Source organism: Homalodisca vitripennis, chromosome 1 (genome assembly GCF_021130785.1).
Source record: "Homalodisca vitripennis isolate AUS2020 chromosome 1, UT_GWSS_2.1, whole genome shotgun sequence".
Lineage (NCBI taxonomy): Eukaryota > Metazoa > Arthropoda > Insecta > Hemiptera > Cicadellidae > Homalodisca > Homalodisca vitripennis.
In genome coordinates this window covers 136,893,420-136,920,467 of record NC_060207.1, presented here as the reverse complement: position 1 = coordinate 136,920,467, position 27,048 = coordinate 136,893,420, and the positions used below count along the sequence as shown (strand labels likewise).

At 32.2% G+C, this 27,048-nt stretch overlaps 1 protein-coding gene across 2 annotated transcripts in view; it reads right to left on the bottom strand.

Moving 5' to 3' along the window:
- The window catches only part of LOC124371894 (prominin-1-A), a 69,965-nt gene that overhangs the window by 39,745 nt on the left and 3,172 nt on the right, over positions 1-27,048 (bottom strand). For both annotated transcript variants that reach the window (XM_046830264.1, XM_046830269.1), the window contains exons 2-9: positions 19,363-19,418; positions 16,311-16,501; positions 15,455-15,642; positions 12,238-12,333; positions 2,524-2,726; positions 1,189-1,324; positions 333-503; positions 156-255 (exon numbers count right to left, since the gene is read on the bottom strand). In XM_046830264.1, coding sequence (XP_046686220.1) covers positions 156-255; positions 333-503; positions 1,189-1,324; positions 2,524-2,726; positions 12,238-12,333; positions 15,455-15,642; positions 16,311-16,501; positions 19,363-19,418 — 1,141 coding nt within the window. The remainder of the gene's footprint in view (positions 1-155; positions 256-332; positions 504-1,188; positions 1,325-2,523; positions 2,727-12,237; positions 12,334-15,454; positions 15,643-16,310; positions 16,502-19,362; positions 19,419-27,048) is intronic.

Here is a 27,048-nt window from a genome sequence, read left to right as displayed (position 1 = left end):
CGTTACAGGCTATTTGGTGGTAATCACTAAAAATCATTGTTAACTGAACACATCTACTAAATGATTTTGTTCTTGCTTTCAAAAAGGTCAGGGAGCATATTAAATTTGTTTTTGACATTTATATTTGATATGGAAAACAATAATAGAAAACTTACACTAGAATTGTTGGTCCAGCAGCTTTTTCCGACCCGCAGCAGCCGCAGCACATGCTGCACAACAGCATAGTCCAGATCATTAGGACTGCAGCGCCTCCTCCTGAGGATCATAGATTATATTAGAAGTCCTGCAGGAGGATCCGATACGTGGTTTACTCTAAAGCCTACAGAACGTACCCATGCAGATAATCCACCTCCAGTACTCGAACTGGTCCAGGTCCTGCATCCAGAAGCTGGTATCGTACTTCGCTTCGCTCACTTTGCTCGCGACGTCCCTCGCGAATTGCTCCAGACCTCGGCTCTTGTCGTCCACGTCGGCCCTCTGGCGGTTTAACTGCCTCCTGACAGCTGATCAGGGACATACATTTTTACAATTTTATTTAGACAACTTATCGTAATGTTCCGAATAGTTTGAAACAAAATCATTTCAGTCCTAAGGTAAACATTTCACTGCCTCAAAATTATTGGTAATACATAAGTTAAAAGAAATCATTATCATGTTTATAGGTAATATTAATTGTGTTTGTTAATAAAAGCAATAGACTAAATGATACAAGAATATCCAAAAATAGTGTCTTAAAAGGTTTACCCACGGCTTTAATAATAATGATATACAGACAAGTATTTATTAATTATGAAGAATTAATTAACTACAACTGTAAAGGATTAGCTTAGCCTAGAGTTATGAAATTGAGCCTGGATAATTTCATTAGAAGTAAATTTAATGTTTAAAAGTCTGTTTCCTTTTAAATTGAAAACTTCCAATATGTTAGTAATGACTGCGTTGAAATTTTGCATTGATTTATAACTGAATGATTATTATAACTAATAATAATAATGGATAAAAAATTATGTACCTCCAATGAAAAAATAATCAATGCTTTGTACAAATGTATGTATTTTCAATGATTTATCGTTTGTTAATCATATTTTACTATTCTACATTTCTGACATAATCTCAATAACAAATTTGCATTCTTAATATACCAACTGTTGTCGTTCACTAAAATCAAGACAATTTCATAGTTCTGACCTTCTCTAGCGTCCCTAGTCTCTGATTCCACCCTGGTAGGCACTGAGACGAAGTGTTCTTTGGCGTCTGCCACCGCCAACTCCAATCCTACTCCTCCCATGCGTCGCATCCTGTTGAGCCGCTCATCCGCCTTGATCTGGACACATCCAGGCGAAGATTTACAATATAAAGTGTATATTACTTTACAGACAACGTAATACGTCACATATCTCAACACACCGCGCCACCATCGTAAAGTATATAAACGATGAAACTGTTGACCCTAAGTTTAGGCGCATAGAATAAAATTCTTTTTGAACGTAATTTAACCAAATCGAATTAAACACACTGTTTCGTACCAACTATGTCTGTATGCTTTTAAATGCTTTACGGTGCTTAAATTTAAACCGATATTAGGTTATCTCTGATAAATTATTTGATATATTTTTAATTTTGCATTTTAGCTTTTAGTCGCTTTTAAAACAATCAAAACACCCTTTAAAAACTATATCTAACACAGTGTAATGTATACTAAAAAGTGTCGTTCACTGATATGTGGAATAACTAGTATATTGTGGCGAAAAAAACGCCATTCCTACCTTTATAAATAAACTAATATACAGTATAAAATTAAAAAGTGTAATATTTAGAATAAAAGTGAAAAGCGAACAAAACAAAACTAAGAATTGTAGACTCTTGGAGCAATTGGAAAATTCTTTAAATATTACTAAATGTTAATAAAAACACTACTTTTTCCAAATTGTTTATTACCAAAATTTTTGTATTTACATTTTTACACAATATGTTATTTTAATATTAATTATAACAAACAATGTGTAAATATTTATTTGTGGAGTTGCCTGAAGATGAAACCTTTGGTTTCGAAAGGCCTCGTCCAAAAAATAACAATTTGGAAAAAGTAGTGTTTTTATTAACATTTAGTAATATTTAAAACTAAGAATATTAAAGAATTATAGTAAGTTGAAACTAAAAATAAATAAACAAGTTTTATCTGTGTTTTTGTTTATCAAACAATCAGTAGTTTTAAATTAATCTAAACTCCGTCTTTTATCGGTCATTTAAGCGTGGAACTATAATGACGTTAGTCTGTATCTTTTCCTTATTGAAACTCGTAGGGTTAAGAACAAACGTCATTTTATTGATGTAAAATGACATTTCAAAAGGGTTAATTATGTTACTTGCTAACTATATCAATAAACGTAGAGTTGTCACAAACTGATGAACTTAAGAAACGAAAATATAATATTAGATGTATGTTTCTAAAGGGTGCATTTAGAGATATAGAACATCTCCAATTTAAGTGTAAGGATTATGATTACACTACTATGCCCTCACCCTGTTCAACTGTAGAGTGATATCCAGACCGGAAGCATCAATCGTGTCACACAACATACGGTCACGTGGTCCGCAGGCTCGCCGGAACAACTCCACTTGCTGCCTCAGGTCGGAGAGCTTGTCTCGCGAAGACGTCAACATCTCCTGCACAAGACGAGTGTCGTCCAGGAACCTCTCCACTTGCTGCGTCGTTGTTTTGGCCTCTAAGGAATGATACCCACGATTCCAAGTACAATAAAGAGCATTTTATAATTTGCTGTAATATGTACCGTATCAACATTGCCCTTATTCTGTTTAATAAGATCCTTGCATGAGCCACTATTTCTAACCAAAGAGGATACAAATAAAACTGCCTTCTCTAAAAAAATAAACATTTAATTTTTTGAATCAGAATTGAAAAATAGAACCATGGTCAATAGCCTACAGATAAGCCTGAGATCATATAACTGAAATTTTATGGGTTCGACTTCCAATAACAAAAAAAATGTGTTAATAGTTTAGGATCGTTTACTTCAATTACTAAATTATTAGAAGTGAAGAAATCCCCTTCAAACAAACATCTGACATTCGGTTAAACGAATTATTCCTAGTTGTAGTATTAATTAATATAATTTGAATTACATTTTTCCGCATGGCAGGTATAATTTATATTTATTAAGGCATTACAATTTATTCCAAATGGTTTATGCGAAGTTATGACATACATAAAACGAATTAAAGTGGAATGATATAGAACTGGAATTTTAAACCACTTCAGATTTGAAAATTATTAAACTTTTATGAAAGCGTGATGCTTATCCATTCGAGCAACCCATATTAATATATGACTAATAAAATTGTGTACTTGGTGACTAATACAACGGATTCAAAACTACGGTTAGAATGAAAATAGCGTGATATGAAAAATAAAATAGCATCCAAGGATTTTCACCAAATGCTTACGATAAAGTTACGTTTTAAATACACTCTTTTGTTACCTCAATTTAACCCAAATGGAATTTTTACATCCTTCTTACGATTCTTTTTACAGGTACTACAATTTTAACATTGTACAAAGTTCTCGTGGAATTCTTTTTTGATAGAGAGGTTAGTTAAACATTTTTTATTGATTTAATATCACGAATTAATGTGGGCAGTAAAAACAACAACAAAAACAGATTATCTGTCTTGATCTTTACGCCAAATTTTTGGACAATTTAATAACACTTGGTCATATCTTTTTGAGAATTTAGTCACAAGTGCTATTGCAATTATACTAAACTTTTATTATTGCCCAAAAAGTTTGATATATTAAGTAAAAAGTTAATACGTTTTGTGTTATAGGTAAAAATGCATAAATGTGATAAAAGTTATCTTGGAGGTGTTTATAAATTAGATGCAAATTGAAGAAAATCAAAATATTCATTAAACATCTATTAAAGTTTTTTTTAATAAAAAACAATACAATGGAGGAATTTTAATGCATCTAAACTTTTTATGAAATGTTTCACTGAGATTTATTTTTTTTTTTTTTTTTTTTTTTTTTTTTTTTTTTTTTTTTTTTTTTCTCTTAGGACAAGAAGCTTATAAATTGCACTTAGTCATGTAAGAACCTTTGCGCTGCTTCCGGAGTGATAGGATATTCAGGATGGGTAAGGTTAGAGAGTAGGGGCCGCCTCCTATTGAGATCCATGAGGAAGAATTAGGGCACTACATCTCAAAGTCATCCCGGAAGAAGGGGAGGCCAGCTCTGAACCAGCCTCTCCAGTCAAAGTAGGCAGGGGGTGGCACACCCTTGTTGAGGTTAACAAGAGCCTCTGAGGTAAGGGAACAAACCCCACCAACTCCAACAGTCATCTTCCACAGTAGACTAGACCTATCGAATTGCCCGTGAACCCCAGAATCTCAACATTTGCGGTTAGTGATGTGCCGCTACTGGACATCCATAAGGTTGGCCAGATTGAAGTGGCACATCGGTTTTTGCTGTGCCCAGTGGTGGGTTCAACTGGTAGGTATAAACCAGCCAGAAGTGATCCCTGCTGGGTACTGAGATTTAGTTACTGGTATACTATTAAACGTGGTACTTTTCCCATAAGATTCACTTCTGGTGAGTTTATACCAGCCAGCAGGACATACTACGTACATCAAAGTGATGTGTCATTTACACCTGGGCAACGCTATAGATGTCTAGGGGCAGTACTGAACTATCCACAAATTTCGAGATGTTGGGGTAAAGGTTTATAAATAGGTCTCGTGCACTATCTTATCCTGGAAAATGTATGTTGTAACGGGTACATCCCCTTAATGTTGTAAGGAAAAAGTTTAGTTTAAAACTGTCAGTTTTAATTACAAAACCCGTAAAATCTACTTTACAAAGTAAACTATTTTAGGCTTTATAAATTTATGGTATTTTATACATAGAAAACCGACCCGAAGGTTCTCTATCAGCTCGAATATATAAATTTTAATTGTGAATAAAACAACCTTTCCGAAAACAAATTATAGTAAAATGTCAAATTTGTAGTTTTTCTCCTACAAGCTTGTTTTATAGTAAAAAATAAGGTTTTATTAATATATCAATTGATTTTCTACAACTTTTTAAACATTACGAGATTGTTAGTTCATCCATTCTCAATCAAATTGAGTACAAATCAGATTTTATATCGCTTGAATAGAAAATATTTTATAGGTCACTTGGTCACAAATAAATGTTTTGGAATAACCGCAGACACCATAAATAGCAAACTTACGCAGAGTTGCTGCAAACTGAAGTTCGGTATAATTTTGCACTACATTTCGTGCCTTGTTGAAAAGTGTTAACCTCAACGTAAGTCATGTGTTGCCGACGGTCCTTATCAGAGCATCGCTCGCCCAAGCCTGGCGCTAGACCAACTCCTGGCTGATTTAAGGACAAGGCCGTCAGGTTTATGTACCCGGTAAGTGCTGCGTTACTCTCTGGCATGGAAAGAGGCCAAATGCAATTGTCCGTTTGTGAGGGTTTTACTCTACCGTGTATTGCACTTGTTCTAGTGTACCGAAATCAATCAGCGCACAACATTGTAGTCGTGTTTATATTGCGATGAAAATAAAATAAAGTAATTATAAACCGTATGATATAATCTGTATTTGTTCAGTTCACATTACACATGAAAACGTCAATAAATATTATAACATCTATACTATCTATATGCTTTATTTTTAAATGTACTTATTTACACAATACTTATATTCTTAAGTTAAATTATACCCGTGTTTATGAGATCTTTATCCGACTTGAAAATAAGATGGCTTCATTACTTAACAGTCGAGAAACATTTAACATATAAAATATAAGAATATAATTGGATTCTACTGCGAGAAATGTAGGTATTTTGGAAATTACAGGCTCATATAGTCCTTGTTTTTTAGATAAATTTTATAACATTTTACGTCAAAAGTGACACTGTTATTGGTCTACATTCACAGCCTGGGTCGGGCTGTTAGGCCGGTGGGAGTAGTAGCTGGAAGTAATAAATATGCATGTACTGGATATGCTTCTGGTAAAATATTCATATTGAAGAGAAATACTGCTACTAAAGTACAGAATACTGCCTCAAATCTGTATCAATGTACTAATTTTAAAATGCCGTCGTAACATGAAAAGACATTTTTATTTCCCTTTGTGTGAAAATTTGAGACGTATCGTGAAGGCATGAGTGGAGTCACTGAAGTAGAAAAAGTAAATTTCAATTTCTCCCAACGACTATTTATATCAGACAGAATCCAAAGTCTTGCAGAATGTAGGGAATTCACAATGGTTCTTATTTATTTTATCAAGCTAATAATATATACTTAACAAAATTAAATATGTTTTTCTTGATGTCATTTTGTAACAACTATATACAAGGGTATCGATGGTACGTCTAATTTTTAGTTCCAACAAAGTTGATAAAAGATGCAACTCATAATTCGCAACTGTGACAAAGAATATAAATCTGTTCAGATTTCCACTAAAATGAGTATAATTAATGTAATGTGATAACAGTAGCGATGTGTCAATACAAGTACATAATTAAATTTGTTTGTCATACCAAGCCTCTAATTATACGGTTCAAAATTATTCTACTAAATATCATTATTTATTTACCTGACAAGCATATTTTACTTATTTAATGTAGGCTATGCACACTATACTACTGTAACTAATATTTAAATTTAAATTAACAAACAATTTTCATATGATTGCTACATGCGCAGTAATTACCGTGTATGTTTCAGCAGAAAGGTTTACGGCATTTTGTTTTTTCCAGATACTCATTCATAATCTACTGTGAATGTCTGAAGAATATTACATTATAAGTAATAAAATGTTCCTAGAGATAATATATTTTACAATATTCTGCTAAAGTGTCAAAACCTACCAGTGCTTTTTCTAGTACATCACAGCGTATTGTAAAGATACTGTATTTTATTAATATATTGTATATTTTTGTAAGCTATTACTAACAGCATTAAAAAAATTTCGATTTCAAATAAATATTTAATTGAAAGATAAAATTGCTATAACAAATTTAAATTTACTTAAGGAGTAGTTTTTTTATATATTAGAATACTATATTGAGGGTACCAATACACTAAATTTCTGAGAGTGTAATACATTTTTACTACGCTCACCTTTCTGTAAAATTACGAGTCACTGTATGTATCTGTTTTCATTCTGCTATTTTATTTAAAAAATCAAACCACCTGACATGATCAAATGACATCCTTGTTAGTAGATAATTTAAAATTAAGAACTACGCGACTGTACGTAAACTGCAAACTATGACTAAAACGAACTTTCTTCCATTTTATCAAAACTTTGCAGACGTTAGTTTCTTTATTATTAGTTTGTGTATATTGTAAAGACCTCTATTGAGAGAAGTTTTTTCTGTTAATCTTGAGGTACGAAGCAACTGAAAATCACCTACAAAACTATCTGCCTATGACACATGCCTGTATTCTGAATCTGATTTTCTCAATTACTGAATCTTCTATAAACAATTTCAAATAAGAAGTGAATATTTTATAACGCATAAGTTAGAGCAGCTAAAACTGCGACATTATACGGATAAACTAAAACTATGGTCACCGTATCTAATCTGAGATTTCTGTTATGGAGTATTTTGATATTGGAGAAAAGGAGAGAATAAAAAGTTTCCATACTAATAAAAATTTGTTTAAGGAAATATCACCCAATACTTAGGAGAGCAAAAATATTTCAGATTCCCACACACCTTCAAGTTATAGAATTTTCAAACTAGTTTTATAAAAGAACAGATGGATGTCTTCAATCTACAGAATTGATAAATAAACGATATTATTTTTTATATTTAATTTTTTTGCAGAAAACAAACAGCAAGTGCACGCAAAGAGTGCTACAGGCCAGTAATTAAACGTGATTTACAGGGCATGGAGTCATAAATAAAAGGCTACGTAGTATCTTTGCTATAACCAAAAGTAGTTTACGAATGGCCTTGCAATCCACCTTCCACGACCTAAACATTCCTCACATTACAGCATACCTCTTATTTGAAGTTGAAGCGCACGGTGATTTGTACAAACAATCCTATCAGAGTTTTAAGGAAATACTCACTTTATCATTTAGTTAGATTTGAATTGAAATTATTAACCACCAAAGTACTCTACCTTTTAAATTAACTTGTCATTCCAATATTCAAACCATATTTGTTAATGCGATCATGTTTAAAATTAAAATAAGAGCGAGTGACCACAATTTAAATAATTTGTTACTGTATTGGTAATTTTGTGGTCATGCTTGATTAAGAGGTAAGAAACCTGGGCTAGGGTTGTTGTAATAAAGACGCGTAGATGCAAAAGGAATATAGCCTAATTATTGAAAATTGCCATGGTTTTTGTATACTACAGCAGTTTATGAACTTCCAATAGTCCATAAGGGAATTCTAAGGGTATTTGACATTATGATCTGAAATCTGAGAGTGAAACAGTCTTCAATCAAATATCCTTGTAGTATCCTTGAGATAATATGGATGTCTTGCAAATTTCAAAGCCGATTTTCGAGCAATGTCTGAGACTTCAGACGTGTATCTTACTTTAAATAAATTTTAGAAAATCCTTAAATCGTTTAAGACCGAATCGGCCCTTCTTTAATTATCATCTCTAAATATCATCGTAATAATTTAATTAACGACATTTTTGTGGTGGGAATAAAGTAATATAATTCACATGGGTAGAGTCACCTCACTCGACACCTAAAAGCATCTGATATTCTGTGTAATAGTTAATTTCTTTTTATGTTTAAGAGAATAAGAGGATATACGAACAGTCCTGTGATTTCCATATAAATTATTTCCTGGATAATACTAATACAAGTTTGCAAAGCATCACAGAGCCGTTCAATAACCTTTATATTTCAATAACAACACATCCAAAACATTCCTATTGAATGATTTATGACTCCATTCTAAGAGATGTGTCTGAAATAGTGGGATTTGTCGAGAGCATTCGGATATATGAGCGTTCGTATATAGAGAGCTAATGTGTAAGAGGTAAACACTTTTTATTCTGGATAGAATATTTTATGTAACCACAGTAATCGTTAGACTTAGAAGTTATAAATAATGAGTTTCACAATATTGGATTATTCTGTTGTGTTTTGTTGTATACAAATGCTTTAAAATTATGTTTCTAAAAATATTTTCTTAATAAGTTATGTTTTTAGAGCAAATTTGAAATATTTTCTGACAGCGATGAAGAATTACTATTACAAAAAAATTATTCCAATGAGGATATTTACCGATATTTGTATTAGTGCCAACAATTAATTTTCGACTTTGGAGATAAAACTGAAATATTAATTAAAAATGTAGTATTATAGTGTATATATGTAATATATAATAAGATTAGTACGTTGTTAAAAATAATTACATTATATTCTGTTGTTAAATATTGAAAACACATTTCGTATTTGGCTTTGATAATTGTTATTATATTAATGTTCATGAGTTACAGATGTTTTATGCTGAATATTCAATTATGTTTAATAATGTAACTATGTTGAAGTCCAATTCATACTCCATTGTAAAATTTGTCCATGTCGTGTAACCAAAATTGGCACAATTATGTAAAGATAAGTAGAGTTACATTACTGAAGGGTCGCCAAACACAATCTATAGAGCTCAGCGCGACCATGTTGTGGGATTTCACTTGTGGTCGTGGAATTATGAAGCGGTCAAGGTCACGGTTCCATTGATTTGATGTGACGTTGGTATGTACTGTTACATTTGTACTGTTTTCATGGTTATAGTTTAAAAGGTTGTATTTTTTAATAGTAGATTTTCTGAATGAGATATTTATATTTGTAAGTAATATACATTTTTTAAATCGATTTTATTCATAAAATCAGCTCATAACAATTGCCTTCAAAGTAGTAGCAATTGTCTGCATAACTTTACCGAACATAAGCTCCATAGCCAAAATCACCTCGGTTCAAAATGTTACATATTATATATAAAGCGCCTTGTGGAAACGATAACGGCCTCAAAAAAGGCCCCCTAAACAAATAATTAGTATAAAAATGTATGTTATAATGTCTCAGCTAAATTCATTTCCCAGTTTAGTACTCTGTTTCCTTTCAATATGTCGGCCGTTTAAACTTTAAAATTTATGAACCTAGAAATAAATGCTAAGCAAAGGATTTTCGAGAGTTTCTGAGATATTGATTTGGGATTTATAACTGATGATGGGGAATTCTGAGTTCAATCGTGGTACAGAAATTTATGCTTTACATACCTCGACTAAGTTCGTTGGCCAGCTTGGTATGCCATTCCTTTAATTTATAAACCTATAGAAAAACATCGACTGTTCTGGAATGTTTACAACTGTTTTTAAATTTGTGTTTTACAAATCTCTTAGTGTACCAACGGTTTCAAGATATTAAGTACTCGTAAATTCCATGATAATTAATTAGTAATTTCAGCTGTCACAAGATCTACTTACCTATTTCTTCCGAAAGATTTGGAAGCTCTATTTTTACTTTTAAACTGTTTAAACATGATATTATACACTAAGGTAGTTTGAAATTATCATAAAGCTGTGATTTATTGCATTTAAGTAGGTACTAAGAATGCATTTATGTTGTAAAATAACGCACTGTTTACAGAACGTTAAGAAATTACGTGAAAAGAATTAGTGGCTTCTTCACTCAAGATTTTTTATAATTAATTTTAATCTTCTGAGTAACCTCATTTTGCATACGTTCTACTTAAATATTTTCTATGTTATTATTTATTTTCCTTTATTATTAGTTTTGATATAATACTGGATCGACATGAAGGTTTATTTTTATGTATTTCTTTCTAACAATGTAAATGGTTCTTGGTCCAAAGCTATCGTTCATAGCAATATATTTTATTATTAAATATTCTAAAATATGTGTATCCACTTTTTGTAGAGATCTAAGTACTCTAAATTGAAGGTTTTATTGATTTTTAAGCTGTAATTTTGTGAGTCTGTTGATGGTTAAATTCGATGTCTATCAGAAGATTTCCTTTTTATTTCAAGGTCAAGTTCTATGAATAATGTTTACTGTCAAGTAAAAAAATTTGAATCCAAATTTTTCTGTTTAGTTTTAAGAGGTAAAAGTAAAGTAAAGTAAAGAATGTCTTATTTTACCAGGCGAAGTTAGGGCTAAGAAGCCCTCTCTAACACAACCTGGGGACCAACGGCTTAAAGGTGACTTCCGAACCACCACCAATGGCCGGGCAGGCGGGCCGCTTGCAAGGACAGGATCGCTTAGCGGTCACCTGTCCAAGCAGCAGCACCACGCTCGGTGTTGCTTGATCTGGTTATCTTGCGATAACCGCCGTACCCACTACACTGCGCCATTGCCTAAGAGATGAGGTTGTTGGAGGGAGTGGTTAGATTTGAAACCAATGTTTTGTGCTGTTATTGGCCTTTGCGTATGTAAATTGGCGAAGTGCACGCTCTATATAGTTTATTCTGACCATTACATAATTTTTCTTATTTTTGATGTGTTTTTTGTAAGTGATACAGCAAGCAAATTCCTCTGTAAATTAAATACTAAGATACCCTAAATTGAGTTAAATATTTTATTATTACAGTAAATTTGGATGGTTAAGTTCACATTAAATGTAATTAAAGGTATTTTAGAAGTTATACAAAACTTTATCCCGTTGGCTGATATTCAAATATGCTGATATTCTACATATGCACCTGCGTACGTTCGTAAATTCGCGTTTAAATCCAATTTTTTTTATCCAGGGGAAATTAATCATTAAACATTTTTATAAATAAATGAAACATTCATAACTAGTGCAAAAGGTTTAGAAATGTGTTTTTTATGTTTGATAAATATTGAAATATTATTTATATACTAAATAATGAAAATTAAGATTATAATCATAATACTGAAAGGTTTTTCAGGACGTTTGTATTTTACATACTTTTCAAGACAAATTGCGTCTTTTTATCAAATTGTGTATCTTAGTACTACTGCATAATATACTCCTATTAATAATTAAACTTAAAACATATTTTTATTACATATTAACGAGAAATGGATTACATAATGAGTTAAAAATCATTTACGCATGGATTTTTTTTCAAGTCTTGTAACATATTATTTAACACAACAAAAATTTTTAAAGATTTAATATTGCATTAATATAATGTTTATTATTTCCTGTGTGATAAAAACAAAATTGTTTGACCCACCTCTTGTCAAGTCACTGAGAGAGTCCAGAGCAACGTCAATGCCGGTCTCCCTTACCATCTCCCTTTGTATGGGTCGACCCAGCAAACTGTCCACATCTGTAACACAATACATCGCACAGTTATGTCTATTAGAAATTGTTTGGTTTAATGCACAAAAGAATAACGTGATAACATACAAACATACATATTGACAAAAGCATTTCTTTATATCTGTACAGCAATTTTAGGTATCTAAAACTATTATTTTATACATGTTTGGTTTCAACTCAAAGCTCTTTCTTAGACTTTTGATGTGTATTTTTTTGGATTTGAAATACATTAGATTTAAGCTTGGTTGGATATTTACATTGTATGAGAAGATATCATATCCTATGCTAAAATCTGGTCCACTTTAAACGTTGTGGTTGTATGGTATACAGTGACAAATGTAGGAAACAGTAAATATAAATGTTATAGAAAACTATTAAACACATGTTGTATTGAGTAAAATGTGTCAGTAATAAAAATACTCAACATGTTTAATTTAACTGATAAAAATAAAGAGAATTATTATAAGATTAATATAGATTAAAACTCTGAACAAAAAATTGTTTGTACTTTTATAGCAGCGCTATCTATGCTTAGAAGAACAAAACTAACTTTACCGAACAAAAAGGTCTGCCACACAATCCCTATATGGGTGCAGGGTATATTCTCTGGAAAGTTAAAGTTATAAGCCTCTACCCTACGGACTTCCAAATTTCTAACTTTAATCATATGAGAATATTTTTGGCTGGTTAAATAGCTAATTAATAAAACAAACATGTTTTGTTCAGGCACTTATTCTTAATCCACTAACGACATTTTATATCAGATAATTGGTTATAAAATATGTATATATAAATATAACTGGTAAATTTTACTGTAGTACACTACATCGTTTTACATGTAGGTGTACTACCTCAATGTTGGTGTGTTTGACTTCCATAAGTAAATATTGGTTGGTTTGTACAGCCTATCGGTTGTTAATAGTTAAGACACAAACATCTGCGGTCATACTGTCTTCTCGGCGTCAGTACAACCAGGCGAATATTACACACATATATTGTTTTACTAATTAAAACTAATTAAACCTATATAATTTATTATGCAATAATAAATATTTTTAATCTCATTTTAAAACTCAGTATTTGGGTAAAAATGTATACAACTGAAGTGGTTGGTATAATAAGATCCACGATAATTTGTATATTTAATCTTAAATCAGTTATAGTGTGAGTTTGATCTCAGTTACGCAGGAAAATAGACACAGTAGGGAGACATACCACCACAGCATGTATGGGAAAATTAAGTATAACGTACACTACCTGAAAGTTACCATTAATATATGCTTGAACGTAATACTGGCTAAATGGGTAATGTCTCTAGTAATGCTGTTTTTCTCCCCACATACTTAGTCTTCTAACCAGCAATAGTCTGCTAACCAATTCATCGCTTAAAATGTCACTATAACACTTCAAACAATTGATTCTCAGACTTACAAACTCGATATTACATCCACCTCAACTAATATAAAATAATGGCTAGTAAAAGTATCCAGGAGTGGGCTGGACCGGACAGGTTATTGAGAAATGTTATATAGGAACATGGAACAACAAGGTGTGATCACGTGACATCGATATCGCTGTTACAAGACAGTAGTGGGTATTGGGCTATAAACCACGTCAGACCCAGGGTAGACGTGCCTGTAAGCCAGTGCCTGATATATTACTGCTCCAACGGCTTTATTGTGTCTTCAGCAAGTTTATTTACAATAGGATCTACAGTGAGTAACAAGTCCTACTCTGTTACTGTCTACAAGGACTGTGAAATACACCCTTTTACTCTTTGTCACAGTGTTTACTACCTTTTATAAAGATTTAAGTATTCTATTACAATGACACCCCAAAACATTTCTATATAATGAGTAGGAATAATTTAAATTAGTCAGGTTATGTTGTTATTCTTAGTACAATGTGCCATACTATTTGAAAAGTATTTTGCATGAGAGATTTATTAGTGTAGCAATCACAAATCCCCAATAATCCATTTTTTGTGGACAATACTCAGAAGAATTAAAACAAAGATGAATTGGAGATCAAAACCTCTTGGGAATCGCATTTATTGCACTGGATAATTAAGATAATTAATTAACTGATTGTACAGATGAATATATGAAGGGAACAACGATTTTAGATTCATTTTCATTTTGTGGAATGAAGTATACAAACTCATATTAAGCAGTCCATAGTATTCATGCACTTTGCTATGACATAATAAATATAAATCTGGCTATTTTCGTATCTTATTCCCAAACTATCAAACATTTTCTTTCTTTTGGAGTACATACAATTTTATTGCCTTATTCAGTGAATTTCCTCATGTTATGATTTACCTCAGTTGAAAAAATTTGTAAATATATTGTGTCCACCTTTAAACCTTTGAGTCCAAATTGTAAGATGGTTGATTAAGTAAAAGCACATAGTACAAAGGAAATTACTTAAAAAAACTAAAAATATCTATTAATTATCTGTTGTGTTAGGTAATTTATAAATGTATGTTACTTTTTTGCATGTTTATATATTATTTAAATACTTAAATTTCATTGACGATCTATTGGTTGTTTATTCCCACAATAAGAAATACAGTACTACATAACAAAATAGAAAACTGTTTGCTTCAGCAGCAGTAGCACTAAGATATACAAATCATAGAAGAGTTTTGTGAATACTGCTTAACCTGGAGTTTTGTTCCCTTCGCTCCACACATTTTAGTTGCAATCCTGGGTTTGTACGTGGGCCTTATACATTCGGGATTTTGCTGATGTCCGTTCAAAAATAAGGAACCGATTAGGTGTAATTTAATGTTTACCTATTAGGGATTTGCTGATATATTATTCAAGATTTAATCTTGGAATTCATCTGCTCCCAGAACAAAATTTCTGAAAAATATTTCAATCTGGAGTTCATTAATGCAAGGCTGATGCATGGTGAACTCATATTCTCTATATTCTAAGAGGTTATTTTTCGCCACATTTACAGAAATAGGACATTTAATACAGCGCCTATAGCATATACAGACAGACTGGCCATCCAGGATTGAACGTTTTCGCTTCATGTCGACGTGTGTGGTTTCTCTATGTTCAGCCTATTAACAATACTCTGGTCCATTCGCATTTCTATCAATGTGCTTAACTTACTGTCTAAATCGGCGAAGATGGCTTGAATGGTCTGGTCGATGGACTGGGTGACGAGAAAATGGAGTTGGAGGTGAGAGTTGTGCACGAAAGCGGATACATCGCTGAGTGAGGTCTGGAGAACGTTGGAGCTCTGGACAACCGCACTGGAAAACTGCTCGTTGGTCACGAACATGGCCACCATTCCAGCGCTGGAACAGTTTATAACTATTTTTCTTCCAGCAAAAGATTCAAAGGAGGAGCTTTTACTCTTGTGTGAAAGTAGAATCAATTAAGAGGAATTTAAATTAAGTACTTCTTGTAGTTTTTACATGTTCTTTAATGTGTTTACTCTATAATGGATTTAATTGAACATTTTAAAACATCCAATGTATAATGATCGACTTGGATAATCTAATTTTCAAAGTTTTTTTAAAAATTAAATGAAGAATTCTCATAAAATATTTGCTTACGTTTAAATATTTTACTATGTTTGGTATTTTAGTAATCTGTTTAGTTTACTCTAATATCTTATAAGGTCGGTTCAATCAGATCCCTTATCATACATTTAAGAATTCAATAGGAAATTAAAAGAAACTCTTTCTATTGAAATTAAAATACATTACTTAAAAAGTATAATTTAACCCATTACAATTATTTGTTAGTTCACTTTCTTACTCTGTATGATCCCGCATGATTAGATAATTAAACGTACCTAGCCTAACAGGTTATCACTAGAAGAATTTCCTAACGTCATTTCTTAAAAGAATGGTTTAATTTTTAGATTTCATTCCCAGTGAACATATCTGATCTAATTCTAACGATGAAAATATAGAACCGTCCTTTTCAAGTATATTCGTAGGAGATGAAGGATACTTACAACATAAGTATGAGAAGCAGCTCCAGGATGAAGACGAGAGTACGGCGGCCACAGTTTCCCCCGGCCTCCTGCTCATCCTCCCGACCACCCATCCTGTAGCAGGCATGAGATAGAACCACCACGGGCACGGCCAGCGCCAGGAGCACCCCCAACACCAGACACGCCACGAACCCCGCCTCCACTCGCAGTGACTGATGACAAATAAGTAATAATCTCTCTGTATTTAAAACAGATATTCCCGGCCTGAATATAAATTTTGTATAACTAGCATTTCTCGAATTATTTCAAGAATAATTCATATTACAAATAGTGAATCTTGAATTTTGTAAAGTCTCGGTAAACTTACAATTTAACTTAGTAGTATATTTCTACTAGGCCTACTTTCTACATTCTAAAGTAGTTTTTAGTGCGTATTCTGGTAAATTTAATACCGAATAAGGATTAAAAGAGACCTTTTGGTGAAATGAAGATCCATAATTGTTATTATAATAAACAAATTAATTTCATAAGGTCTAGCTAGTTTTTTGATTCCTTTGACAAAACAAATCATAGAGTAAGAATTTTATTTAAAATTGAGGTAGATAATATGTGGCTTCTTTTGAGCAGTTTCAGAAAAACATAAACCACTAGGGGTTTCGTTAACACGATCGCTTTAAAATCTCTCACTGAATGAAAATAAAATTGTATTAAAGCAAATTCATTTGGACTGCTATTACGAAATACCCGCGCAGTTATAAACTAGTTATGACTAGATGGTTCCCTTCATTTGATCAGGATTAGTCAGATTTGATCGTTGATCAACATATCAGTCATCATCACTAGCTCTACCTTTTTTAACTAAGTACTTTGAATTCATGACTTTTGGTTATATTTACTCTATATAACAGAATAGACAAGAAAGTAACCATATGAAGCACAAATCAAAGGATATCTGTGAATTGAGCTATATGAAAATCTACACAACCAAGTCAAATATTCTAAAGGGTACAGCAATCTTTCCAATATTTAATAATGAGGTGGAAATTTTATAACGAACCATAAATTACGGTGCAGTATTTAAATAAATACTTTTTTAAAAGAATTATTAGTTATTTTTCTTAATAAACAAGCCTAATAGAAGATGAACGATAAGAGACAGCTAAGATAGACAAAGCTAAGGTTTTTTACAAGCACCTAAATAATTATTTCGTAAGAAGTATGTAGTCGAAATTTACATGCTCTCTGTAGATTACACATTTTAAATTTATTTTTAACATCTGTTAAGCAATGCCAATTTATTACATTTATTTAATTGAACTAATCTCATTTTACTAACCACCTCAGGTCACGTGAAAAGTGTAAACCTTAAACCCAAGAGGATATTATTCCTAAAGCTGAACAATGGAGAATAACCAAGCCAAAGGTACTATCTCAGCTGTGCTGGAAGCCACACATATACGGTTACGTATCGCACTCTTTGTGTCTTTTGACTTAAAGAGAAACATTAACCGCTCGCTCAGCAAATATTCTTTTCTTGTCTCTTTCTGAAGAATGCCGGTTTCAAAGTGTATTTCGTAATCTTTAATTCAAACGTGACTGGGACAACGAAATGCTAGTTTGTAGCCTCTTTGTCGTAAAACTATTTATTTCCTATTAAAATATGAAGTCTCCGAAATATTTTTGTCGTTTAATAAATATACCGAAGCTGCTAAGATAGCACCATTATTTTTGTATGTTTGTTTTAAAAATACATACATCATTATTTATTCGATATAGTTTGTAATAAGTACAAACTAAATTTATAGGAAAACTCAAAATTTTCTGATTGTTCATTTCATGTAATAACTCAATTTTAAATTTCTTTGATATATTATGTTTCTAATGTATTCCGTATACATATACGTCATATTACGTCAACATAGGTCAATACTGTTGTATGAAGTAGTTGTAATCATCTGAAGGTTACTTCATAAAATAGTTTGTTGATTGATCTTAAGTTATTTATTCGAACTACAGGAGCAATGCTGTAGTTTCTTTTAACTCAAATGTTATGTATCTTTCGTTTTTTCTCTATGAATAGCAAACATGTCCAGTATGACGTGTATGATTTTTCATAATACCATTAAAATTATTTATTCCTTTTAGATGCCCTACGTCAATTTACGGTCACGATGTGAGAAACTAATGAAAGTTCCAATATACTTTGTTAAGGTATCATTAGAACATTAAATAATAGCCTAAAACGAAGTAATATATTGGCCTATCATTATAACTAATGTATTTACTTTTTGATAAAGTAGAGTATTACTTTAGTTTAAGACAAGATTTTATGTACACCGTCATGACCAGTAAATTTAGTAATCGACTGTGTTCAAGATTTTCAATAACCAGTTTATTACTTCTTATGTAATTTAATAAATTTTATCATATATGTGATATTTGTAGAAGGGCAATGCATCCAAATTAAAAGATTTAAAATATGAAAGCTGACATTAAAATTTCTAGTACTATATTCAAATTACTATCCCACTCCTATTACCAAACACATTTATGCGAAATATCAGACATTTACTTTATTTCTTCATGGAAATAGCTCATTTTTAAAACTAATTCGAAACATTAATATAAAAAGAATTACATTTTGTACATCATCCTCCCAGTTAAGAACTCGTAGGAGTCAGATTGTCGGGTTGGGAAGGCCATCGGTGTGTGTGTGTGTGTGTGTGTGTGTGTGTGTGTGTGTGTGCGTGCGTGCGTGCGTGCGTGTGCGTGCGTGTGCGTGCGTGCGTGCGTGCGTGTGTGTGTGTGTGTGTGTAGTATGGATCTGTAATCCTTCAAAGGTTGCAATTTCTTGGAGAAATTAGTGAAATTTACACAAGCGCATAAGGCAGTTCCCAACAAAAAAATAAGCTTTAGATATTAATTTTACCTTGTTTTCTTTAAACACGTCCTTAGGTGAATAAAGCTGAACTAATATGTCAAACCGGATTAAGAAGGTTTATTGCATATTTAATAATATTTGTAAGTTGATTATACTCAAATGAAATATTTTTATATTACGATTTGTACTTACCTGCATGATAAGGCTGAATAAGGTGATCTGGCTTTTCAGAGCATCCCTCAGCAACTCTGGAAATATTATTTGAGATAACATTATTTTAGAGCAAGTTAACTTCAATTGATTCTAGTTCAGAAGCGTATATTTAATATAATTAGTGTTGTCACATATGCCAAAAAATTAAGTTACTTTCGATAGTAGAGGAATAGTGCTAAGGTTTAACCCTTAGAGCTCAGGAACTGAGAGCTAATTTAATTGTATACGCATAGTATATGGTTTTAGTGAACTCAATAAAGACATTTAAGCTAAGAAATAAATAAATCATGAGCCACGCTAGTTTCAGTCGAGGTCGACATGAGAAGGTATCAAAGGGTTTAAACATATGAAGTGATAATTCTTTTCTTAGAATATACTATTTTTAGATTGACCCACTTAAAAACTATTTGCCAGGAGCGTAAATTAATGTTAAATCAATGTTACCTAATACAAACACATAAAGTGTTATTTGATTTCTTTATCTAGTTGTCTGACAGCTATTATTTATAAGCTCTGAGTGTTGGTTTTAAATCATTATTTTGTAATTTAACACTTTCGATATCCTCGCATGTTGACCTCCACCAAAGATTGTGAGCGTATACAGTACAAAATGGCTTTCAACTACAATACTATTAATGTTATTTTAGAAATTAGCAAGTTTCTGTTTTCACGGGACGAATACAGAATATTTTTAAGTATAAAACACAAACAAAGATATTTAAACCAATCTCTGAATATATTTTGCGCAGTAATGGAAGCAAATTAGGCTAACATAGGAGTGAGTGGAGACGGTGATTTGCAGGGCGGCCGTCTCAAACGTCTCTATTTTGTAAGACGGGCTTGCATCATATGAATATGGAAATTATTGTTTTGGAAGTTCCCGGACGCAATATGTTGATGCCTTAACCAATAGCTTCATCCTCAAACTCTGCAAATTCACCTACCCTATTCTGTTCATGTTTCCAAAGCAACAATACATAAAGCAGTTGACAGCCAACAGTTGAATACATCGTATCTTTTATCCGGAACCTCAACACTATTCAATATGGCGAACGTCGCAAGATACCTGAGTCAAGCAATCAATACGAATCTCTTTGGATGGATATCAATACTTCCCATGAAAGCAATACGTCTACACGGGTAGACATTATGGTTCATAATGGTTGTGGCTAGGAATTTGTACAAATTGAGTTACTTGGATTACAGTAAGCAAATTCTTTCAATGGGGTTGGTTGGGGAAGATATAAAAACCTTGTTAATTAGCATATTCTTGGTTTCTATCACTATGGCTGTTTGACTGTAGCACACGGAACTGCACAATCTGAATTGCTTACTTAGATGCATCAGCAAACCTTTCCAGCGCATTTGATCGAGCAATCGAACTCTGTTTTTCAAACGTTAACACGATAACTGCTACACACACTGAGTTACGAACTTAGAATTTCACATGAACAGTTCTCTTTTAAACAATCAATTTTGATGTAAATGTATTAATGTGGTTAGTGAACAATGAAACTTGACTGAGAATACAATCGTCTGAAAATCAGAAATCCAGGTTCGAGATCAGTAATTTTTGTGAATCAATATTTATTGAAATAAATGTATAGTATTACAATTTTTATAACTAAAAAAATAATGAAATCAAGTCTTTTAACATTTACTTTGTTTTTTAACACATGTTAGTATTTTTATTCAAATCCGTATGCCCAATACAAATAATTGAATAATTTAATTCAGTAATATTAAGGGCTTAGTGGATCTTCAGATTATGCATATATGCGTTGGGTAATGAAATCAGGTCCAAAAAATAATGATAATTTGTACATCCAATTTGATGAAAATGTTCGTACACTTTTTTCTTACAAAATAATACAATATTCTGAAGATATATTTCATTAAAAGCATTTAGGAAGGTTATAATTTATCTAAGTACGTGTCTACAGGTTCACATATAATCTCTACATACTATTCCTTGAGTCCTACTGCAAACATTAAGAAAATTACCAATATAAATTTTCTTTAATTGTCTTAGAGTGATTAAAAGTTGAGATTTTCTTTACTTTTAGGAAGTATCTTAAAGGACTGAGAATGACATGAAATAAAATATTTAATTACAATACCTTAAAACAAGCTGAAACATTTGGTAAACAGGTTTCAATACGAAAAAAACAATGTTTTCATTTTGAGAAACGAACATGAAGTCTCTTACACTGACCTGAATAGGACAGTTTACTTACGTAATGTAAATGCTTCTATATTTGTGATCTAACAGTATTACACTGTAGTACATTTTTTAAAGTGTCAACAGTTAAAATACTAAACGGAGACATGAGATAGTCTGAGCCGAATAGTCATTTATCTATTACGATAGCGGTAAATTGTGCATCATTTGTTAAAATGCTGGGTGTCAAAGAACTGGAACATAAAGAGGTGGAGTGATTGAGTGGCGGGAAAACAAATTACCCGGCAATCGCGCGCGTTCCGTCAGGCGAGTAACGAACCCATTATCTCGACAATCAGAGCCGCTAATCAGCGTCTGATTGGCAGCATTCGTCACTGCCTTCTGACTGATGACTGCTATCAGCACGATGGTTATAATTGTGAGTGACCACTTCTGTTTTTGATTGCGAACATATGCTGTTTTTTCCCTTACTTTTGACCATTATAAAGATTTTTATGTATGTAAACAATTTCAATGATTTGTTATTACTTGAAGCGATTGTGTCAAAATTTATAAGCAGTGCGTCTAAATATTATATTCATGTGAAAGATATTACATTTTTATTGTTTTTGCCTCTGATTTTCTTATAAATACCCCGTTCCATTAGATGAACACAAAACATTTATACAGCACATTACACTCAGCGTCCTTTTTGGTGTTTTTGGATATTAGGTTAAGTTGTATTCCATTAAGTGTCATGTCATTTTAAACAAACCACCAGTTTAAACCTCTAAGTTATGGAGTATCCCAATGGGTTTATAGAAACCAACATCTACTTACCTTCGGGCAGAAGAAATTCATATCATAACTGTTAGTGGTTTTTCCACTTATGAAAACATCGCTCCCCGTTAAGCTATTTTTCTACATCTAGTTTCTATTTATTAGGTCACGACCACTTATTTTATTTATGTTTATCATCATGTACGGGTTTGTTATATCTAAGTTAAATTTAAATAACGGGACATATTTAATACGAATATGTTTACATTTGAACAGTATTTTATGTTAAATTGTAATAGCAAAATCTAATATATTCTATATGAATTGATTGTTTACGAACATGGGATATCTAGTTGGTGGTGAATTACATTACGGCAACCCGTGTTGTTGAAATGAGTTCTCATTCTAACAATCACTTATGTAATACTGAAAAGAGGAAACAAACTCACAGTTATCAGAAACTCCAACATAAACTCATGGATAGTATTCTGAGTTTTATGTTTTATACTATCCATCACCATTCAGCTTTTAAATCAACAAAATAAATAATGTATCTGATTTAATTCTCAAGATGTTTTGCGGACAGTCAGACAGACTATAAAAAAGACATGAAATTTCATAGAACACTTAAAATCTACATATAAAACCTTTCTTGGTATGTCGTGCCACGTGATACATTAAGATTTTTGTTACTTAAATTTGGTTTCATATAAGTGTTTAAATAATAAAAGTCTAAACGCCAAGTCAGTATAAAAATAATGCTTTGTGTGTTGGGAGAATTAAACTTTTTACTATTGCGTTGTTTATAAATTTATTTATTTAGCTATTTTCTCGATGCCATATTGATTACTCTTAAGATTGATGTAAAACTATTTGCTAATGCTCAGCCAAATCATATGGAGTGACATGTACCATCATCGAACTAAGTGTTTCTCACATAGAAGTGAGGCTTCATGCACAATTTCAATTCTTCAGATTAGTTAGTTTTCGAGATATTGCGTGGGCAGTCTAGCAGACATATAGACAGATAAACATTAAAGAACATGTTTCAGTCCCACGAGAGAGTTGGTTATTGCTTCGCTAAATATATTTGTTGTTTTAAATTATAAAACATGTCATTCAGTACATGAGTACAATATGTACAAGGGACTCGATTACTATATATTTTTAACGAAAGGTTGATGAACAAAAAGTAACTCCTTCAGGACTTGACTCACTTCTCGGGCTAGAAGCTCCCAACCATTTACTTTCGCCCATCAACTGCTTTTTATTTGGTTATTTTCTGTTATACATCTAAATATGCCAATGGCGCAGTGTAGTGGGTACGGCGGTTATCGCAAGATAACCAGATCAAGCAACGCCGAGCGTGGCTGCTGCTTGGACAGGTGACCGCTGAGCGATCTTGTCCTTGCAAGCGGCCCGCCTGCCCGGCCATTGGTGGTGGTTCGGAAGTCACCTTTAAGCCGTTGGTCCTCAGGTTAAGTGTTAGAGAGGGCTTCTTAGCCCTAACTTTGCCTGGTAAAATAAGACATTCTTTACTTTACTTTACTTTTTAAATATGTTTTACACAAATACTAACATGTAATCGGTAGGCCACGTCATATTTGTCTATATGGACATCATCATTTATAAAGCAAAAATCTACATCGGGGAATAAAGTATTACAGAGGGTTTTAATTAGTCGACTTTTGAAAGATCAACAGTAAACAATCATCATCAGAATAAAAGAAGAAGAGAATTACCAGCACTCAGCGTCGGGAAAGGTGGAAAACAATGCATTTGTCATCCTGAGGCCAGGGCCAAGACCGGGGTTGATAATTACTCAATGCCAAGGGATAAATCCATCGAGAGCCACGCCGAATCGCTGGCACTGCGCCTGCCCTAGTTACAAACATTACCTCCCGAGACTTCCGGCACCGCTCCGCTCACTTCCGGCATAACCTCTGACACATGCGGATGTCATTTAACATTTATTTCCAGAACTTTATATTCCACAGCCTTTTCGTCTATTAAAGGGCCTGGTTCACATACGACCTATGTCCAAATGCTTAATGATGCATTTCAAAATCATTATTAAAACAAATCCAAGTTATGTTGTGGAAATATTCATGTTCTTTATTGCTTAAACTACCAATGAGCCAGTTTAACCTACAAAAAGGTATTTATATTAAATGGAAAATATTATAAAATGCCAGATCAAAACGGGTTTAAGACATGCTCGTACGCATTGGTCTCCCATGTTAATATTATTTTGATATTAAATTACTATTAATGATGACAATTATTAATAATAGATTCTAAAACTGTTACAATTATTATATTCTTGTTTAAGACGTAACATCTATAAATCCTCCCCTAGCATAATTAGAATTAACAAATTTGTTATGGTTGTTTCCAAAGAAATATCAATCACAATATGTGATTTGGATTTTAAAATAATTTAGGTAAAGACATATATACACAATGTTTGCCATTTATACGCCACTTTATAACATTTAAAATTGAATCTGAAATATCACCATAAATGAAGTAAATAACTAATAATTAGTTTAAGTAATTATCACCACTGATTACAAACTAAGTTATTTATATTTGTATTGTTTTTTTAAACTATCGGCCTTCATTGAAATGGGAAAAGTAGGTGTAGACCAATAATAATAAGGTTGTGATATAAATGTTTCACTCACACGTATGTTTCAATACAATTTTGTAACGTATTAACTCTTTCCTCGGCTGTACGTGAATGAGTCACGCCAACGAGAATAGATACTGTCAGAATGCTGTGTAAAGGGTGAAATTCTTACAATAGGATGGCATTAGATTTAGAAGGTTGAGTACGCCAGACTGATGCGTTAAACGTTTCGCTGTGTCAAGGTCATGGGCGTTTTCTCGATAGAATCCTCGTTGGATATGGTTCACCCTACTTTCCGAAAAGCTCTCTCAACCTAAACGTTAACCTAGAACTACTAAAAGTTACCTTGTAATCATGATTTGGTCTTTGGGAGATATGCAGGTCACCCTGGCCAATTCAGATCATCTCATGGAAGGACTTTCTTTATAATCTGAATGATCTGACTTGCATATTCAGGAAAACTCAAATTAATTCTCTAAATATTCTGAGGGAATACAGACAGGCAAACAAACGGACAAGAAATTTCGCATCCCATTAAGTCGCAAATTTGGCTTACTGCTTATTAGGTACAAGTATGAATTTTTAAATAATTTCCAAATACAAGTATGAAGATAAAACAAATCTCCACCTCTGTTTAATAAATGAGCGTAAACATACAAGTTAAATTTAAATAGAGTTTTATCATTTGTTTTAAAGTTTTTTTTTTAACTTTGCACCAATTTAAAATTAAACGTTTGGGACAGAACAATATTTTCATACCTACTTTCCTCTTGTAATTCATTAAACCAAACGATTCATTACAACTTAATAACTCTCATTAAAATTTCGTTATTAAAAACCGGGAAGGCGTTGTATTTTTCATTACACCTTCACTGCTGGTCTATACTGAGTGAGACTAACTGTTCTCAATCTACCTCTGCGTCGTAAGCTTTCTGTCGCAGTTTATGTGACAACGAACTGAACATTATTTGCCATATGTAACTACATATTATTGCTGTAACCCATGTAGTTAAATGTTAAAGTTCTATGATAAATATTCGAGATAAAATCAAAGTAAATATCACCTTAACTGGGACATGTACGTCTATCTAATATAGCATAAATTGAGGGTTAATAGCCTATATAAAGTTGCATATAGGTTGCAAACGATCAAATTAAAAACAAAATTAAAGCTGACATATTTTTGATAAGCTCCGACTTGCTATTTACAATTTTTGATGTTATCTGGCAATATTAATCAGAACACATGCTTCTACTATACATAAGTTTGTTTAACCCTTTCTAAATTAATAGCCACTCAGCGCTTATAACCATTTTCCAATGATGTCTCACGCGACATAAAATGAAAATTTTTTTGCATCCATAACTGCTGAAGATTGGATTTTGTTAAATGCATAGTTAGTTAGTAAAAAATATGGAAGCCAAAGTTTACTAAAATAGTTCATACAAGCTGAAATATGAAATTTTGAAAACAACAATACTCTAAACCTTCTCACAGATTCCAAGTATATATAAACCTCTTTTATAAAACTGCAATTTACTATAGTACCCATTAAGGCCAAACAATACCCAGACACGACATGATTTTAAACTTTATATTGCACTGCCAATACATAAAAACAGTGACTGTTATTTAATAATCGAAAAAAGCTTAAATATGCCAATATAGATTATTCAAAGGTTAATTGTACAGAATGAGATATACATTTTTTAAATTACGATTACTCTAATCCCTTAATCTAGTCTCTAGGAGAATAATATTCTACTTTGACGAATTTAACCCAGCTTTGAAGTACGTACAAACATATTTAAATTTGGCCTCGACATCTTTAAAATGCTGAACTCTGTAATCTAGTTAAAATTATTTAAAAGTTATAAATTTCAAATCATAAGCAAATGTTTTATCAACCTTATTATACTTGTTAAATTGTACTACTAATACATGCCATGAACCTCTAGAGATTTGGTTAGTAAGTAAAACCACGAAGTTTTAGTAGACAAATTTGGTTATGCTATTCGACCATCAATCATAGAGTCCTTTTAGCGTAAATAAAAAAAATTCAAAATAATTTCTTACACCATGCACAATAAA